At 45.7% G+C, this 20,709-nt stretch overlaps 1 protein-coding gene across 2 annotated transcripts in view; it reads left to right on the forward strand.

Moving 5' to 3' along the window:
* Positions 1 to 20,709, forward strand: part of LOC126540270 (transcription termination factor 2-like) — a 109,766-nt gene that overhangs the window by 80,889 nt on the left and 8,168 nt on the right. For both annotated transcript variants that reach the window (XM_050187074.3, XM_050187075.3), the window contains exon 16: positions 14,085 to 14,159. In XM_050187074.3, the coding sequence (XP_050043031.1) occupies positions 14,085 to 14,159 (75 nt within the window). The remainder of the gene's footprint in view (positions 1 to 14,084; positions 14,160 to 20,709) is intronic.

A 20,709-nucleotide genomic window follows, 5' to 3' on the forward strand; every position in this document is an offset into this window, starting at 1 on the left:
GGAAGGATATGTGTGCAGACACATCTCCACACGCAAAAAGGTGGCGCACATGTGTTCTTTTAATGCGAATAGCATTCTTTGCCTACATCAGCCATCTTGAGTCTATCTATCTGTCTAGCTGTCTGTCTGTCTGTCTGTCTAGCTAGTTAGTTAGTTAGCCTCTTACGCTGACACAGTGCCCAAGTTGTCTACCTGCTTGGGCCACTAAGTACGGGCTCGTGGTCATGATGCCTTTGTGGTTGTTGCATCGCCGTCATTCTAGCTTTGTCATCCGTCACTCGTCATGCAGTCATCGTCACACCACCATCGTCATACAATACTCATTTATTTGTTGTCACACTGCCATGGTAAGGCCATCGTGGTCGTTGAATTGTCGTCGTTTCCAGCTTCATGGTCAATATGGCTCTTGTCGTGCTGCCATCGTCACTCCTTCCACTCCGACCCAGTGATCCAAGTTGTCTAACAGCTTGGGCCACTAGGTATGTGTTCGGGGTTGTGATACTGTCGTCATGCTGTCGTCATCCTTGCAGCTTTGTCATCCGACTCTTGTCACTCCATTGTAATCATGCCCTCATTGTCATACAATCGTCGTCATGGTGTCGTTTCATCAGTGTCATCACTTCAGTCATGTCATCCCATTACCTTCATGCAGCCTTTGTCATGCCGCCTTCCTCGTTCCATCGACGTCAGTCTTTGTCATTGTATTGTAATCATACTATCATTAAATCGTGATTAGACCACCCTTGTCATGCCATCACAGACAGCTGCTATCATTTCTCCATTGTCAGACCGTCACAATGCCATCATGGTGGTACCATTGTTGTCGCACCAGTTTTGTCATACAGGTTTCATGATGGAGTCGTCATTGCATTGTCTTCCTGCCGTTGTCATCGTCACTGCATTCCCGTCATGCAGTCGTCGTTGTGTATTTGTTATCATACCGTCATCTGGATGCCATCGCAGTCATCTCATCGTCATCATTGCAACTTCAGCATCAGACTCTCGTCGTGCCATTGTCATCATGCCATCATTGTCACATTGTTCCAGAATTGCCATCACTTCAGTATTGTCATCCCATTGCCGTCAGGTCATCATTGTCATACCACTTTCGTCGATCCATTAGTATCATTCCTTGTTTGTCATTCTATCGTAATCATGCTGTCATCATTCTGTCATGATTATGCTGCCGTTGTCATGCCATCATCATTGCATCGTTGTCACATGTATGCCATCATGCATTCATTGTCATATCGTCGTTGTCATGCCTTCTTGGTCATGCCATCGTCGCGATTCCCTCTTCTTCATCTGATTGTCGTCATACAGTCATCGTCATCTCATTGTCTTCATGTTGTCAGGTTGTTGTCGTCGTCAAGTTGTTGTCATTATACCATCATCATAATATAAATGACGACATTTCATTGTTGTCATGTCGTCGTCGTTATACGCCTTTGTCATTCAATCAGCATCACTCCAGCTTCGTCATTCCATTGTCATTGCATGGGCATCATACAGTTGTCATGCCTCCACGATCATGGGCTACTTTGGCAAGCGAGTGCCATAGCAAAGTGGGATGATATTAGAGTATGGGGCATATAGCTGAAGCAAGGAAAGTCTGATAATTGCCACTAACCATAATAAAGAAATGAAACATCAGGAATTTGACCTGTCGCTACATTGCTTGATTGCTATTTGCATTACTGTCAATTGTCATCGTGAGATTAGTTCTGCTGTAATTTTTTCCTTGTGTGTGTGCTGCTCTCAGTGCTATGTTTAATGTTTGACCGACTTGCCCAACAACAGACTTCTATGAAATACTGCGTGGGACACAAATTAACAGCATTGCCTGAACAAGGAACAATGGTTAGGGACAGAGATGTATTAATGTACACTGGCACACACGCCAGAGTTGCACAGTGGCAACTCCAAAGTTGGAATGATTCCAGAATCATTCCACATTTTCAAACACCTGGGATGGAATGGGAATGTAATGGTAGCACCATTGTGGCAGATGGATGGGAGCCTGAAATTTCAGAATGGAGTTGGAATGGAATGGGCACATAGTCCAGGAGTGCTAATTGTTAATTTTAAGCTAGACTACAAAACTGGTAAATTTGTCAGACTGAACTAGACATGGCTAATTTATGACATTTTTCGGTGTTTGCTCAATATGGCTCTTTCAGTATGTGCATAGGTGATTACCTCTGCCGCGGTAATTATAAACGGCATGGCATTCTGCACATTCTTCACTTCTGATAACACAATGTCAAAGGACATTTAAAGACAGCAGTGTTTAATTGAGTTAACTTTTCAACTTTAAGTTAAGGAGATACGTTAGTAAACTCCTTAGCTTTAGTGGACTTTTAAACGTTTAACAGGGGTGGGACTCCTGCGCCGAATGTGCAATTGTGATACAAGCACAAATTTCTGTGCCAAACTGCGCCAAACACACAAAATTGACCGAAATTGCCCCATGCTGCGCCAGAACTGCTTCGGCATGTGCACAAAGCAAGTGGGTTCGCTCTCCGATATAGAGTGTAGCCGTTGACATTTCACACACCGCGCAACGGTGCCTCCTCACACATTCTCGTAATTTTCGTGCTTATAACATGGACTTTTCGGTGCTTACGGCAAGCTGCCGGCGCATGCGCGGCCACTCCCAGCATGAGCACGAAGGGCTAATGCAGATTTGGAATAAGAACATATTGGAATAGTCTTACGTTATATCGGGAAGTTATGCATAATGTGCTCTGTGTTATGCAGTGGTGGTCCAACTTTTGCGTCATCTTGCTACAATTCGACTTACCTGCTCCTGGCTGCGCCCGCTCAAGTGTCATTTGCGCCAACTGCGCAAAAGTGCGTTATTCTCGCGTTTTCGCGGCAATGCAATGGTTTCAGTAGGGTTATGTTATACAACTACTCCACTATATGAATCGATTTGCGAACATTCAAATAAAGTCAGTCTGATTTTCCCGATGGCTGGTTTTTCACACAGGCCCGAAAATTCGGACACCTTCGCGGCACCGTCACGTAGCCCATAGAGTCAATGATAACACCGTCTGAATCTTTGGATGCAAAAAAACCTTTGCGTTTGATTTTCCCAACTTTTTGCCATGACCACATATCCGAAACGGCATTAATCTAAGCCATACGAGAAGCCACCACTGCAGTCATGTCGATTATCCTGCCGCCTCGAACCGGCTCTCTCACACGCAGATCCGCTGATAGCCGTAGCCACCACCGCGGCAACGTTAGGCCTAGCTGCTTTGACATTAGCTACCAAGCTTGCAGTTTGGTGCCGTGTTTTTCATTGAAACAATTCGTCCCTGCTAGCAATGGCGCGACTCCGCCTTTGTAAACCTCGCCAATGGCTTCGAAGCTGGGAAAGTACGGCGCACTGCATAATGCTAGTTCCCGAATGTGAGTTTCGCCTTAATACAGAATGGTTACGCGGTGAAGCATACGAAAAGTGGAAAGGGGCATTGTCACTGGACAGGGTATGGTTCCCTTAATTATACACGCGTGCACCCACCATCTCCTATCACAGTACGAGCACCGATGCACCTAATAAGTACTGGCAGGCCTTTAGACTTATTTAGAGCTTTTGGTGCACATGTTTGTTCTCGTTAGCCTACAAATTCTGTTTAATTGTTTACAAAATTAAGTCCTTTGCCTATATACCCAAATAAATATGTTTCAAGATAGTGTGCACGGTATACCGTCCGTGGGAAAACAAGCTTAATTGGTTGCTGTTGGCTTTGTGTCTTGCTTCACTTTTGAGCAGCACTGAACAGCAGGTTGCCATTATCCCTCAAGAGAAAAGTGTATAGCAGCTGTGTCTTACCAGTACTCATGTACGGGGCGGAAACCTGGAGGCTTACGAAAAGGGTTCTACTTAAATTGAGGACAACGCAACGAGCTATGGAAAGAAGAAAGATGGGTATAACGTTGAGGGATAAGAAAAGAGCAGATTTGGTGAGGGAACAAACGCGAGTTAATGACATCTTAGCAGATTTGGTGAGGGAACAAATGCGAGTTAATGACATCTTAGTTGAAATCAAGAAAAATAAATGGGAATGGGCAGGACATGTAATGAAGAGGGAAGATAACCGATGGTCATTAAGGGTTACGGACTGGATTCTAAGGGAAGGGAAGCGTAGCAGGGGGCGGCAGAAAGTTAGGTGGGCGGATGAGATTAAGAAGTTTGCAGGGACAACATGGCCACAATTATACATGACCGGGGTAGCAGGAGAAATATGGGAGAGGCCTTTGCCCTGCAGTGGGCGTAACCAGGTTGATGATGATGATGATAACTGATTGCGCAGTAATAACAAGCTTTGCCAAATGGCTACAGATTACTGCTGTACTACTCCAAGTGTTCCAAAAGACCAATTTTCCTGCTCTAAAACTGCACCAAAATATGCTGTTGTGGCTATTCCTAAACTGCTCCAGAGTGTTATTTCTTTGTCCTGAAATCGCTCCAAATCCTAAACTGACTGAACCACCACTGATTATGAGAAATGACTTCCAATAAAACAGAGTAGTTCGTAACTGGTTTCTCCGTACGGTTTGTTGGTAAAGCACATTCCCAGGCACTTCAACAACACTGCAGATACATCAAAGAAAAATGTAATTATAAAAGATATCTTGGGCTACTTTTTGAAATTTTGGTCTCACTATTGCAGAATGCATGCTTTTTGTGATTGCTACCACTAATTAAAAATCTACGGGCACTATTGCAAAAGGAAGTTGCAGTTTCACGCGAAAGGCGAAGCATTATTGATTGTGATATACAAAGTAAGGACATAGTTTTATCGGCCGTATAAACTTGCAAACATTCGCTTACTAACTAAATTAAAAAGCATGGTGTCAGCGTGCGTAGGCAAACATGAACACATCACATTCGATGAGCGTGGACATGCTGTCATAACACTGGGGTGAGGAAGCATGGCAGCAGCAGCGAGCGAAGTGACCTTCGTGCTCTCTCGCTTTAACGCAAACTGAGCGGGCGAGAAACGCAGCACGAACAAAGGTATGAGTCGTCGAAGTGCCTGGACTCTGCCTTCAATGCAGATTGCTTTCAATATATGGCCTGCACGGCCGTAGAATTCACAGTACAACGCCGCACCCCTTCCTTCTCTACTCCCCCCCCCCCCCCCCAAATCAAGCGCACGACAGAAGATGACGCGCTTCCTTTGTGCTTTCCTCCCTTGCGTGTGCAACGTTGAGCCGCGAACATGCGCACCCCTCGCATGCTTTCACTTGCACATACGGCGTGCGGCGACAGTGTTATGTTCCTTGGACTAACATTACAGCGACGCTGATGCCGACGGCAAAAATGCACCTGTAGTCTCCACATAATTGCTATTGCAATAAAGTTTGCGTACGCAATGCAGTTTCAGTATCAGTGTAACCTGCTTCAAAATTCAGCTTAAGACAGTTGCAGTACAGCGCTCATGTTGGTTTATTCTGTGTTTCATCGTGGTGTTGAAGTGCACTGCCATATTGCGTTATTCCACCAAAATTCAGACGTGCCAGCTCCACACTGCTTCAAAATGAAATTTTATCTGCTCCAAATTGCTCCAAAATGAAATTTAGTCCGTTACAAGCTGCTCCAAAATGAAATTTCGTCAGCTCCAAATTCAGGGTGTCTACCAACCGGGAATTCTCAGGGGTCTTGAATATTCCGGAAATAATCAGGAAAACTCGTGGAATTTGGGCTTCTGTTAAGGAAAATGACCTGTAATTTTATTGAAAGGGAACAAAAGTCGCGCTAATGCTGGCTCGAGTAACAGAGAAGGATTGTAACAAATCGTCTTTGACGCTGTGTCGTCGGCTGGAAGAGTTTCCAGTGTAGTCAACGATCAATTTTCCGGACGCCCGATTTTTGGGACATGCCCAATAATTCGGACAGCTTCGCGGCACCACCATGTAGTTCCATGGAGTCACTGTATAAGGACATGAAATTTTGGACGCAAGAATCATTCGCCGTCCGATTCTCCCGACTTTTTACCTTGACCGCAGATTTGAAACGGCATTAATCAAAGCCGCCATTGTGATTATCTCGCCGCCTCGAACAGGCGCTCTCGCATGCAGATCCACTGGCAGCCGTAGCCACCAGCACGGCAACGCTAGGCCTAGCTACTTCGACGTTCGCTACTGTTAGCAATTCGCCGCTGCTATCAATGGCGCCAACTCAGCCTTTGTAATCCTCGCCAATGGCTTTGAAGCTCGGAAAGCTTGTCGCGTTGCATAATGCCACTTTTCGAAAGTAAGCTTTGCCTCGATACAGTAATGTTACGCGGTGAAGCATATGCGAAGTATTGCGGTATTACGGTATTATGCGAAGTATTACGCACGCGCCGCCTCCTGTCACCGTACGAGCACCGAAATACCCAATATGTGTACCGACAGGCCTTCAGAGCTTTTTCAGACGTGCCTGTGGTGATTTGAACCCTTAAGGGCAGTAAATTAAAGACATGCATTCATTTTTTTTGGTCTGCCTGATTTTTCGAGCATTTTCGCGGCCCCTGGAGAGTCCGAAAAATAGGACGTTAACTGTACAACTCACCAAGAGGATGCTTCAAGTGGTCTGAGAGGTGAACGCGCGGCGGGAGGAGGATGAAGACAGAAAGGACCGACACATTAAGGAATGAACGGAAAAGGAAGTGTGCCGCCACTTTGAAGGAGCTTGAGCTCAAAAAATTAAGTGGTAGCCAACGCCGAGATGCACATGTTCCTCATCCAACCAAAATAAACTCTTTACAGTGAAATGCAACACTGAGGCATTGTGCTTGGGCTGAGAGTCTGTTGGGAAAGGTGAGGTTGACTTTCCAGCTACTGAGAGAGCATCTCACTTGTGACATTGTTTGGGCCTCATACCAATGAGCTTGCTATCAGTTGATAGAAATAGCTCATACTTGAAAACATCTGCTTTTGTATGCATCTATTTTCATTCATATTTGAAAATGTTTGACTGAATTTGCAGTGGGCTTTACCACTTTTTTCAAAGATTTTATTCGCTGTGCATTTTACTAATGCCTCCCTTCTGTTTTCTTTTTGAGTAAAATAAACAGTACTCCTTAATATTCAAACTGGATTAAATTATTTTTTTATTTTTTGACATGTTTACTAGAGAGTGACAGCATTGGGCAACATGGTGTCAGTCCGTCTTGACATAAAACGAAGTTCTGTGGCACTCAGGGAAAACCTATAAAACTTGGGGAATTTGGAAATGTCAACTTGGTAGACACCCTGAAACTGCTCCAGAATGCAATTTTACTTGCTCCAAAAATTGCTCCAAAATGACTTTGGGCAGTCCCACCACTGATTTAAGCATAATTAAGCCTAACATAGCTAAGCAGTTAGGTTGCCAAGAATTATTGGATTTAGCAAAGTCATGCTTGACATACAACAAAGGGATGCAGGCCTAAAACAGCCATGTCACAAATTTTTGCACCTCGCACAACTCTATAGTGATTTAAAAAATGTGCGATAATTTTTTCGCACACTGTGCGATAACAGGTGGTGAGAGTGTGTCCTGGAAAATATTGTCGCAACGTCAAAAAAAACTGGTCGTAGAGCAGAAGGCACAGCAGCAGGTCGCCATTTTAATTATGAGCGCAACCACGACTTTTTCTTCCTCACTGCGCCTTGACAAATACACTCATACACACTCGCGTGGTCCTCTTCTTCAACAAAGTGCAGGCGCAGCATTAGCGTCCCTCCGAAGGACGCATCATATAGGAGGTGATGCTGCTATATGATGTTTAACAGTCTCGGAAGAGAACAGCAGTTTACGATAGGTAGCGAGGCACTGGAAGTGGTAAGGGAATTCATCTACTTAGAGCAGGTAGTGACCGTGGATTTGGGTCATGAGACTGAAATAATCAGAAGAATAAGAATGGGCTGGGGTGCGTTTGGCAGGCATTCTCAGATCACGAACAGCAGGTTGCCACTAACTCTCAAGAGAAAAGTGTATAACAGCTGTGTCTTACCAGTACTCACCTACGGGGCAGTAACCTGGAGGCTTACGAAAAGGGTTCTACTTAAATTGACGACGACGCAACGAGCTATGGAAAGAAGAAAGATGGGTATAACGTTGAGGGATAAGAAAAGAGCAGATTTGGTGAGGGAACAAACGCGAGTTAATGACATCTTAGTTGAAATCAAGAAAAAGAAATGGGAATAGGCAGGACATGTAATGAGGAGGCAAGATAACCGATGTTCATTAAAAGTTACGGACTGGATTCTAAGGGAAGAGAAGCATAGCAGGGGGCAGCAGAAAGTTAGGTGGGCGGATGAGTTTAAGAAGTTTGCAGGGACAGCATGGCCACGATTAGTACATGACCAGGGTAGTTGGAGAAGTATGGGAGAGGCCTTTGCCTTGCAGTGGGCGTAACTAGGCTGATGATGATGATGATGAAGGAAGCATTGTCCCAATGTGCAATTTAAGCGTACGAGGGCGGTGTATAATAGCACAGAGTTAAAAACACACACACAAAAAAAGAAAAAAAATCAAAAGTTAGTTCGACAGGTATGGCTTCATCCGTACCACATGCACCACTTCAGGTAAGTGCTTGCGGCAACTGCAAGTATTGTCACTGTCAGGAACAACCTCGTAATTCATGTCACTCAGGCGGCGGATCACTATCTACTACCCAGAGTACCGTCGTACGAGTTTTTCGGAACGTCCATGGTGGCATATGGGTATCCAGACCCTTACCATTATTATGCCCCATGTCCGTTATTATGCCAGTAAATGTGAACAAAAAAAAGGCAGCACATTTCAGCAATGTAGGTGAGGAAAAAACGTTTTAGTAGTATGCTGGTGGGCATGGATTGCAGTACAAAATATGCTAAATCCCTCCAAAAACATGATTGGCACTGGCGCCACAGTAGTCCTTTCACAGTTACTTTTTGGAGCTGCAGAGTGGGCAGCCAACAGCGTTCCTGGCAATGTGCGCAGATAGGGAGCTTGGTGGACCACCAGAAGCACTGGCGTAATATGACGTGAGATCTCATGATGACGTGAGATCTCATGAGCGTGATAGTATCTTCGAAAGTGCTCGGTCAAGAATATCACTCCAGATCCTAGTCAAGCACAAAATGAACCCACAGCATGACCCATAGCAACTTTCATAAAAGCGTGCTTTGTCCCCATCTTGTGATGGCGATGATGCTGAATCTGATGTCTGGTGGCTGTGACGGTAGGCTGCTGAGAGTGCCGCTAACAACTTTTATATTTTTAATATTCAACTGTAATGGCATAAGCAATCCCCAGCCTAATTTTTTGGAGGAAAGGTGCTTGTTAGATTTGGTTAAATACAGTAATTGGAAAGCTTACATGCAACAGTCTCATAAGAGATAAGAGGCCACAAAGCATGTTTGTTCTTGTGCGGAAAAGTAGTAATATTATTTGTTATGTTTTTAAAACTTCAAAAGTATGTTTGTTTGTTTTTTGTCGCTAGGCATGCAAGTTCTAGTAGTAAACAATTATGAAGAAAGTGTTACATTTACTGGAATTGGAGAAATGGAATGGACCAGCCCAACCACTCCAGGAGTGGGAATAGCCCAACTCGCACCATTCCGAGGAGTTAAAAGAAGGGGAATTCTGGGGATCTCCATTTTCTGGAATGGAGTGGAGGGCACCACTCTGCAACTCTGCTTCACATGCACGCACATGATGAAGTGCAGGCTGCCATGCCCGAATCAAGTTGTCTAGTGCTGTCAAACCCACTTATAACGATATTCTTGTGCCAAGAAGGTTTCTGTGCTGTAGCTGATAATTATTATACACGAAAAAAAACGGAAACAAAAATCAAATCATCTTAATTCGACAAACAAAACCTAAGGAGATGGGACAGGTCTGGAACGACCCGTTAGATTCGAGGGCAGTGATGCAAATATTTACAGCCAGTTCCACTGGAACATCTGTGAATAGTGACTTAACATCAAACGGAACCATTACGTCATCATGAGTAGGAACAAGGTGTCGTATCTTTTCAATAAAGTCACCAGAATTGCGTACGTGGCTGCCGCCTTTTCCTTGCAAGTGGCGAAATGATCCAGCATAAAAAACCGGAAAGCTTGTACAGAGGTGAGTGAGTGTGTTCAACAATGAGTTGCTTAGGAACACCTTGCTTGTGCATCTTTGGTGGGCCATTAAGTGCAGGAGCTGATCCATTGTGACAAAGTAGTCGCTAGTAATAGAGTGATTTGAGCTGGGGCGGGACCAAACGGAAGATGTCAGCTAGAAGCTTTTGGAAGTTCCTATGCAGTTTTCCTGTGGGGTCATACATCAGGCGAGTATAGGCATTGGCGTCATATAAAAAAAAAGGCACGTGGCCTCGAGTGCCCTTGGTGAACATGTGGAATTGACAGGCCGTAATATTGACTGGGCAAATGCATATGTCCTGGACAAGGAAAAGAAGCTTGCTTCATGCCTGCATCTGGAATCCTTGCACATACAGACCATGGCACTCATGCTGAGTAGGAATGATGGGACACTTCCAACAGTGCATACTCGCTGCTTGCGTCACGTACTAAAGCATATTTAAATACACAGTATCTTGTATCTCTGTTATGGGTTTTATTGTGAACAAGGCTCCCGTATGGGGAGCCGAAACGTCGTTAAACTTTCAGTTATCTTCGTTGGTGCATCTTCTCATGCTTATTCATTATGCTGCATTATAGATTATAACAATTTAATATGGCTAACTGGGTGTCTGCACTGCAAGAAGAATGAACACGAAATCCATGGCATCTTCAGTTTTGCGCAATTCTCTCCCTTCCACTTCTCCAAAACATGAGTCAACTGCGCTGATGGTCACTGTCAACTTAGTAGCCAAGCTAAACTGTTATAACCAATAATGCAGCATCGGAACATTGTAGCAAGTGTGTTATTTCACTATAGAACACACAAAAGTTAATAGCGGCACGGCTGCTTATTGTTGTATCTGACATACTGTCAAGACTGATATGTTGTAAGTGGGTACATGTTGTGCATGACTCAGGTCGGGGACAGCTTGCACGACATCACCAGTGTAAATGCTACACTTCAGGAATCGCGTGAGCAGCTAAAAAGTATTAAAAAAAATATAGGCCGAACATGCAAACATAGTTGTTGACCACTTGAATAATCGAATGCGACGCAATAACTTTATTTTTAAGGGCATTCCGGAACAAGAAGCAGAAGAATGGAAAGACTCGGAGAAGTTGGTAAGCGACTTTGTCGCGAAGAACCTTGGCATACAAACAGGTCAAATCGAATGTGCTCATCGAATAGGAAAGAGAGAAACAGACTATGACTGCCCCATTCGTGTAAAGTTTCTTAACTTTAAGGATAAGAGCAATGTTTTGAAGAATGCCTTTAGATTAAAGGACATGGATTCACCTCGTGTCTGGATCGAGGAAGGCTTCTGGCCTCGAATTCAGTTGATTAGGTAAAAACTCAGGGAGTTTGCACGCAGCGAACAGCAATCCGACGACGAAAAGTGCAAATTACTGTTCGATAAACTTGTTTTCAATAAAAAGATATATGCATTCGATCCGTCAAGTCAGGAAGTTGTTCCTCTTCCTGGGCACGAGGCTTCCCATATCAGAATGACGCAAGAAATATGCTACGGATGGAAACCTTTCCTTCATCGTGTCTAATTTTCGCAGTTAGCTTGGCAAGCAGGACAGCCTTAGCGCACTCATTGAATGTTGTGAGGCAGATATTGTCCTGGGAACCAAAACCTGGTTGCATTGTGATGTCGATGATAGGGAACTGTGTTTGTTTCGACATTTTTCCGTATTTAGGAAAGACAGGTGTACCTCATGTGGTGGAGGCATTTTAATTGCTGTAAAGAAACACCTCCATGTCAACCTGGTAGACAACCCCTCATGCATTGAAATCATGTGGCTTGCATTGCAACTGCCTGATTTTGCTACTTGCGTCGTCGGCATTTGTTACCATCCACCAGATTCGCCTGGCGAATTTATTGAAATTCTGAACGAAACGCTTAGCTTTATACATGATAATTATGCCAACTCAGTAACAATCCTTGCTGGTGTGGTGACTTTAACTATCCAGGAATGTGCGCAGCCGAAGGCGGTGCAAGGAAAAACGAATGTAAAGAATTCCTCTGCTCGATTTCTCAGTTCGGTTTATCACAGATTGTTTCTGCTCCGACACGTGGCAACTCGGTTCTAGACCTTGTCCTGGCAACACATCCTGAAGAAATGGCAGTGCATATTTTGGGATCTATCAGTGATCATAATGGTCTTCATTGCGAATACTCGTTAGAAATGTAACAGATCGGAAATTGATAAAAATATAATTTACAATTATACACGAGCAAATGTTAACGTATTGATTAGTGCATATTCATCGTGCTGTGACCAGCTCATGGAATCGCTGCAAAACTGCAGTACGAATGACAACTTGAATCTACTAAGTACTAAACTGACCGAACCAAAGCAAAGACACATTCCAAAAATCACTATCACGACATCATCACAGAGCATTGGGTTCACTTCCGTTAAACGATGCATTGGCAAGAAGCATCTTTGCACTAAGGCAAAACAATTGGCATCTGAAGGTGATTGGAATAACTACCACGGGCAGCCAAAACTATGTCAAATAGAAATTGAGAGAGCCAAAGATAAATTCTTTAATCATAATCTATCAACCTTAATGAGAATGAATACTAAAAAGTTTTGCAAAGTAATAAATCCTAAGCCCCCTTCGTCTAGTCTCATAACGATAGCAAAAGACGGCAAATTTCTTCAGACATCTGAGATTGCCACTGAATTGAACGGCTTTTCTTTTGAGAAACCCGTATGGGTTTCCTTTGTAGCAATTGCTATGAACGGGTGGATGTCTGATTTTCCCTTTATTCATTACTTCCCTCCACCTTGCGGGTTTCCGCAGAACTACTACGTCAAATTCTTTAACTCCGTGTTTACTAGCGAAACACCGATTCCTCCCAGGTGTTAATACTGCTACTATTAACGCAGTCATGAATGACATTGTGATTATGCAGGAAGGAATTGAGCAAGCTATTGATCGTTTGCCAAATAATTCAGCCTCTGGACCTGACAACATATGTCCAAAACTACTGAAGCTAACTAAATCATTGACAGCTCGTATCCTCACTGCAATTTTACAGCAGTCTATTGATACAGGAAAAGTGCCTGACGCCTGGAAAATCGCACGTGTTATACCTATATGTAAATCTGCAGATCCTTCTGCTCTTTCAAATTATAGGTTTATCTCATTAACGAGCATACCCTGCAAAATGCTGGAACATATAATATCATCGGCAGTAATGACGTACGTGGATCAGCACAACTTCTTTTTTCAAAACCAACACGAGTTCTTGCGTGGTCGTTCCTGTGACTCACGATTGTTCGAAATCTTAGCCGACCTTCATGGCGCTGTTCATCACCTAACAAGAGTTGACGCCGTCTTCATCGACTTTGCAAAAGCGTTCGACAAGGTTGCTCACACTCGTCTTAAAATGAATCTCGCAAATCTTAATATAAACACGAATGCCCTGAACTGGATTGTTAATTTTTTAACTGACACCAGTTTGTTTCTGCCAATGGATCTTGTGCACTAACCCGTGTAAAGTCTGGTGTTCTGCAAGGTTCTGTGCTTGGACCTATTCACTTCCTTATTTATATTAATGACATAAGCAACAACCTTACTTCTTCTATTATACTATTTGCTGATGACTGTTATCTACACAAGGATCACTGACCCTTCTGATACTAATGCCTTGCAGTCCGTTCTTGACGAAATCACTAAGTGGTGTGAACAATGGCAGATGGAGATTAATGTTTCCAAATGTTTCCAATTATGTGGCCTATAGTAGTACTATACACCATTATTAAACACCATGACGATTTCGATGGGGGCGAAATGCAAAAACATCAGCTTACTTAGATTTAGGTGCACATTAAAGAATGCCAGGTGGTCTAAATTTCCAGAGTTCCCCACTACGGCGTGCCTCATAATCAGGTCGTGGTTTTCGCATGTAAAACTCCATAACTTAATTTTCTTAATTAGACGCCATCACCACATTTATTTACCCTTCTAGGAACCCGGCCCTGGAAGCACAGGCGTTTGACCGTATCCACCGTGTGGGACAGACCAAGACGGTTGTCATCAACAGGTGCGTATGCAGTTAAACATCAACATAAAAATTTTTTTCATATAATGAAGCACTTAACTTTTTATAACTCTTGTCCATAAAATACCATATATTTTGAACCTCAGTATAACGAAGTGTGTTTATATACACGATTTCAATACAAGTTTTTCTGCCACTGTGAAGGAATCCCAAGACGATAAATGGAAACTTCCATGGATGCAGATGGTCATTTGGTTGAATTAAATGTGTGGCTACTTGCGAACGCACCTCTGAAATCGGGTGACATGTGACCGCTGAAGCGGAGCAGTGTTATGTTCTCTATAAAGCAGGAGACACGCGGTACAATTCGGTGTCCGATCCGACATGCAGCGCTGCATGCTCCGGCATACGACGATTCGGGGCACACGGTGCCTGCATCCGAAACATTGAGCGGCGCGTAAGCTCCGCCCAGATCCAGCCCCCCCAGCTTGACTTCATAGCCACATTGAGAAACGCAGTATAAACAACTCTGCACAACACTGCTTCGCTTTACGCGAACACGGTCAATAAAATTATGCCCCTGCGAGCGACAGAACACTTCACGACGGCGCGTTGTCCACTGACGACTCCGCTAACAGCCAGCGATAGGGCCGGTAGGCCTAGCTAGGCAGACACCGCGGCCGATGGCACTTACGATCCAACCCGAGCTCATCGAAGAGCGCTTATGTTTGCCAAAACAATTAACACTGTACGCTTAGGTCGCCTGTAATTAAATACAATTGGTTTACTCGACGCAGTCGTTGCGAAGGGCAAATGTGCAAGCGAAGCGGGCAGCCTCGCTCAGACGGTCGGTGTCTGATGTCTGCCCGCGAAATGCCCTCGCGTCGCAGCTCCCAATCTCGCCAGCAGCTTAGTACTAGTGTACTAGGCGCTGCTTTGCACAACAGGCACACGTTCGAGATAATTTTACTGAACTGGTAACTATTTCGTGTCGGAAACAAACTGCAGCAGGCAAGGACAAAAAAAAAAGGACTGCGAGAAAACGGTCAGCCAGCGCCGCCTCCTTGGAAAGAACCTCACATGCCAGCCGCGCTGTCATTGGCTGCGGCCAGACGACGGTGCGGTTGTCGGACGCGTCAGACGATGAAAATCTGCCAGGTTTGTCGCACGCCGGACGTCGATCCGGCGCTTTGGCACGGCAAAATACATCGATTCCGGCGCATCGGACGCCGGATCGGACACCGAATCGGACCGTGTGTCTTTCGCTTAAAGTCCAAGTGCAAAAAGTTCCTATTGCATGCCATGTGGTTCAGGTGCGAGTGAAAGCATCCAAGGATGAGCCAAGAAAGATATTTCTTGATGAGCACGATCTTCTCACACAAGCAAAAGGAAAGGGAGTGAGCTTGTGGTAGTGCTATTAAATGTGCACGAAGAGGGAGGAAGAGGGGGCAGGCTGGCGCATGCCTCTTTTTCTAACGTTGCCATGACTGCACATGGCTGAGTTTATACAAAGCCTGAAGTTGAGAGTATGACGGAAGCCCGTCTGGTCGGGATGATGCATACTTAAAAGGAAGAGGTCTGGACACCGACCAAAAATGGTTTAAAAGAGTTATTTACGTTTCGGCTCCCCCACGGGAGCCTTGTTCACAATGAAAGAAGCGGCAGAGGTGGCGCCCCTTTTTATGTGCGTCTCAAAACATGATTAAGGCACCTGGCATACATGGGCGGCAGATTGCCTTCATTGCGATTAAGAGTGTGCGCCGTGGTTTGGATGATTAGGGACTCAAGATAAAGACGCGAAGAATGATTTCGCTCCTTGGCAATCACACGAGATTTCTCCCAGTTAATCTTATGTGATGTGGCTGCGCAGTGTTCGGCCAAGGCATTTGATGCAACGTGTCGTTTCTGGACGTCATTCATGTGTTGCTTAAGTCTTGTTTTGAAGTTGCCGGTTTCACCTACGTAGACGTACCGACAATCCGCACACGGAATGACATACACCACGCCTGGGAACTTGTCCTTTTCCAAAGGGTCTTTCACATGCACGAGCTCGTGTCTAAGTTTCCGGGAGGGCACGTGCGCAGCCTGCACGTCATATGACCGCAGGACGCGTGCAAGAGTCTCGCTTATGCCGGGGACATACGGAATCGAAGCCCGTCTTTTAGGGGGTCCAGACTGCGTGGGTGCTGTGCGAGCCAGCTGGCGCCCTACTGAGTCAATGACGTACTCAGGGTATCCACAAGCCATTAATTCCCTCCGCACAAGTGCATTGTCCGCCATGTGGTCTTCGGCTGTTGTGCACACGTTTTTTGCCCGACGAAGAAGAGAGCCGACAACAGACCTCTTTTGCGAAGCAGGGTGCACCGATCTGTAGTTTAGGTAGCGGCCCGTGTGAGTGTGCTTCCTAAACACCTTGAATAACAGGTTTGGCCCATCTCGCTGCACAAGGGTGTCCAGAAACGGCAGTTGCCCTTCAGATTCCACTTCAACGGTGAACTTGATTGCTGCTTGTATATTGTTTAGGTGAGCCGTGAAAGGGTCAAGGTTCTTCCTTTGCAAAATGCTGAAACAGTCGTCGACATATCTGAGGAAGACTTTAGGTGCCGGTGTAAACGACGACAACGCTTGAGCTTCGATAGCCTCCATTGTTAGGTTGGCTACTGTGACCGAAATCGACGCACCCATTGCTGCTCCGTGTACTTGGCGATAAAATTTCTTCTGGAACGTGAGATACGTATTTGATAGGCAAAATTTTAGTAGCCTACCTAGGTCAGGCACATCGATGGGGGATCTGTCAGGCAACGTCGGGTCTTCGTCAAGGGCGGCGACGCAAACTTCCACGGCCATGTCTATTGGTACGCTTGTAAACAGTGAGACCACGTCAAAAGAAACTAAGACTTCATCGGGGTGGACGCTTGTCCCTTTAACCTTTTCAATGAAGTCGTACGTCGCACACTCTTAACCACGGCGCACACTCTTAATCGCAATGAAGGCAATCTGCCGCCCATGTATGCCAGGTGCCTTAATCATGTTTTGAGACGCACATAAAAAGGGGCGCCAGCTCTGCCGCTTCTTTCATTGTGAACAAGGCTCCCGTGGGGGAGCCGAAACGTAAATAACTCTTTTAAACCATTTTTGGTCGGTGTCCAGACCTCTTCCTTTTAATTATACAAAGCCTGCGTGCCCTGTTTTAGAAGTAATCTGCTGCTTGTGTAAAATGTGGGTGTGCCGAGATGGAACGACATTATGTGCACTGCCTTCCCGCGTGTTTAGTACTGGAGGTTGCGTAATCTGGAGTTTTGAAGACGCATTGAAGCGAGAGGCAGGCAAAGCATTCACTGCACTTACAGGCGCTTTCCACGATAGCTTCGTTGCACATCCCCGCAGGGGCGTCTGCGTCAGCAGGCGTTTGGTGTGTTGCGACACCACGTACCCGAGCACACGAGGGTTGGACCCTCCCGCGTGTAGCCGTGTCTGGGGAAAAGGGGATCCTGGGGGTTGAGCCGATGCTGGGTGTTTGGACCTTTAAGGCCCCCCGGCGGAGGCAACACACCTCTTCGGCCTCGGCTTCACATAGACGGCACCCCCGGACTGACCCACCCGGGGGAAATCGGCAGTCGCCTTTTCCTGTCCTCCTCTCCAATCTTCGTCTTTCTCTCTCGCCTTTTTCATCTTTCCTGTCTTCTCTTCACTTCTGCTAACTTCCCAGTCTCCCGGCGGCAAGGGTTAACCTTGTGTAGCTAGCCAGCCTTGGTTATGCTGTATTTGGTTATAGCAGCGATGTACGGCTGGCGTTGGCAGGGTTTCTCTAGCAGGAACTCCTGTCACGTCCCCCTGTTGGGCTCCATGGTGGGTGGTCGGCATCGCGGCCGAAAACCCTACTGTACTCATGGAAATCGCTTTTCCTAAACTCCCTGATCGCCCTCACAAACGAGGGCGCACCGAAGATCTCTTTCAGTTTTTCGGACGACAAGTCCAGAACTTTCCTAGATATCATGTGATCCACTCAGAAAACCCAGACAAACTAGTGCGTAACATTTCACCGTTCCTTGTTTCTAAGTCTTTAACTGAAGTGTTTGGAACAGGATATAAGGCGTCGAGAATGACAAGTGGTGATCTTCTCTTGGAGCTCCACGATAAGAAGCAGTACGAGAAACTGCCGAAACTTGTCTCATTTGGGGAGACCCAAATTACAGTTACTCCGCACCGAACCATGAACACCACCCGCGGCGTTGTCTCGGACGATGACATGCTAGAGCTCACTGAAGCTGAACTCTTGGAGGGCTTCAGTGAACAGAATGTCATAAATGTTAAGCGAATTAAGATCAGGCGAGACGGTAAAGAGATAAATACGAAACACCTGATACTCGCTTTCGGTTCAAGTGTCCTCCCCGAGTCCGTCGAGGCTGGTTATATCAAACTTCGTGTTCGGCCATACGTTCCCAATCCTCTCAGATGCTTTAAGTGCCAAAGGTTCGGCCACAGTTCACAGAACTGTCGAGGCCGCCTGACATGTGCCAAGTGCAGTGACAATGAACATTCTTCCGAAACATGCCAGAAAACTCCACATTGTGTCAACTGTGATGGCGAGCATCCCGCATATTCGCGCTCATGCCCGTCCTGGAAAAGAGAAAAGGAGATTGTTGCAATCAAAGTCAAAGAAAACATATCTTTCAAAGAGGCACGTAGGCGGGTGTCATACCTGCCTAAGAGCAGCTTTGCCGAAGTGGCGCGTAAGGGGGCAGCGTCACAACGGCCTCCGGCGGCTGTCCGACTCACAGGCAGTGAGTCGGCAGTTACGCCATCTGCCCCCGCGGCGGTTGCAGCTAGCGCTGCTCCGCCAACCCAGCAGACGGGGCCATCGACCCCGAAGGTGGGCGCAGCCGAAGCTGCCCCAACCTCCGAGACCCCTTCCAGCGCTGGCAACGGCCAGCGCAGCCAAATCCCTCAGGGAGCCCCATCGACCTCCGGGCTGGTGGGCGCAGGGGTCTTGCCTTCCGGGGCAGGACTCTCTCGGAAAACCTCTCGCTCGCAAGAGCGCTTGTCCGGCGTCTCACAGGAGGCAATGGACACCACACCTGTTCCCAAGGCGCACCAAACGCCTAAGGAGCGTCGAGAATCGCTCGAACGCTTCAGAAAGAACAAAACACCTATTACAGGGCCTCGAAAGGGCTCTGTAATATAAGGCATCCCTTCCATTTCCGTAAACACAGCACCTATATTTCTTTAAATATGGATACACAAATCATTCAATGGAATGTCAGAGGTCTTCTTAGGAATCTTGATGATGTGCAAGAACTCATCCATACACACAATCCAAAAGTGCTGTGTTTACAGGAAACACACTTGAAATCAAAATACACAAACTTTCTTCGACAATATGTTACTTTTCGGAAAGATCGCGATGATGCTGTCGCATCATCGGGCGGTGTTGCAATTATAATTCAAAAAAGCGTAGCCTGTCAACGTTTACAGCTACGAACAGCCCTTGAGGCAGTGGCGGTTCGAGCTGTTCTCCTTAATAAACTCGTCACCATTTGCTCGCTTTACGTACCCCCACACTACAAATTAAACAAACATGAATTTCAGTCATTTATAGACGAACTCCCAGAACCTTATGTTGTTCTTGGCGATTTCAATGCGCACAGCTCCCTGTGGGGCGACTCTCGTACAGACGCGCGAGGTCGTCTTGTTGAACAGTTCCTTTTTTCTTCTGGAGCGTGCCTTCTCAATAAGAAAGAACCTACATATTACTCTCTTGCAAACAGAACCTTTTCTTCAATAGATCTGAGCATAATTTCCCCGTCTATACTGCCCGAACTCGAATGGGAAGTTACGAATAATCCCTACGGAAGCGACCACTTCCCCATACTATTAAGAACACTTAAAGAAAATGAATATCCACCACAGGCTTCTAGGTGGAAGATTGACACAGCAGACTGGGAGGAATTCCGAAACTTTACTAGTATATCATGGGATGACATGTCTTCTTTAGAAATCGACGCTGCTGTGGAGTACTTCACAGCCTTCATAATAGATGCCGCATGTAAATGCATACGTGAAGTAAATGGCTCGGCATGCAAACGGCATGTCCCGTGGTGGAATGATGAATGCAGAATCGCACGTAGAAATCAGAACAAAGCGTGGGGGTTGCTACGAGCTTTGCCCACTGCAGAAAATCTTGTCAACTTTAAGAAAGTAAAGTCCCAAGGCAGGAGAACCCGCCGACAGGCTAGAAGAGAAAGTTGGGAGAAGTTTTTATCGAGTATAAGCTCTTATACAGATGAGGCCAAAGTATGGAACAAGGTAAACAGAATTATAGGGCGACAAACATATTCGCTTCCTCTGGTAAATACACAGGGCGATACACTGCAAGATCAGGCAGACTCACTTGGGGAGCACTTTGAGAGCGTATCAAGTTCAAATCATTATTCGCAATCCTTCCTGAAATATAAGCAAATAGAAGAACGTAAGCCATTAACAAGAAAATGTCGAGAGAATGAGCCTTACAACCGTCCATTTAGTATTGCCGAATTAAGAGCTGCCCTGAGCGCATGCAAGAGCTCCGCACCAGGATCTGATAGAGTCATGT

This window comes from Dermacentor andersoni, chromosome 2 (genome assembly GCF_023375885.2).
Source record: "Dermacentor andersoni chromosome 2, qqDerAnde1_hic_scaffold, whole genome shotgun sequence".
NCBI lineage: Eukaryota > Metazoa > Arthropoda > Arachnida > Ixodida > Ixodidae > Dermacentor > Dermacentor andersoni.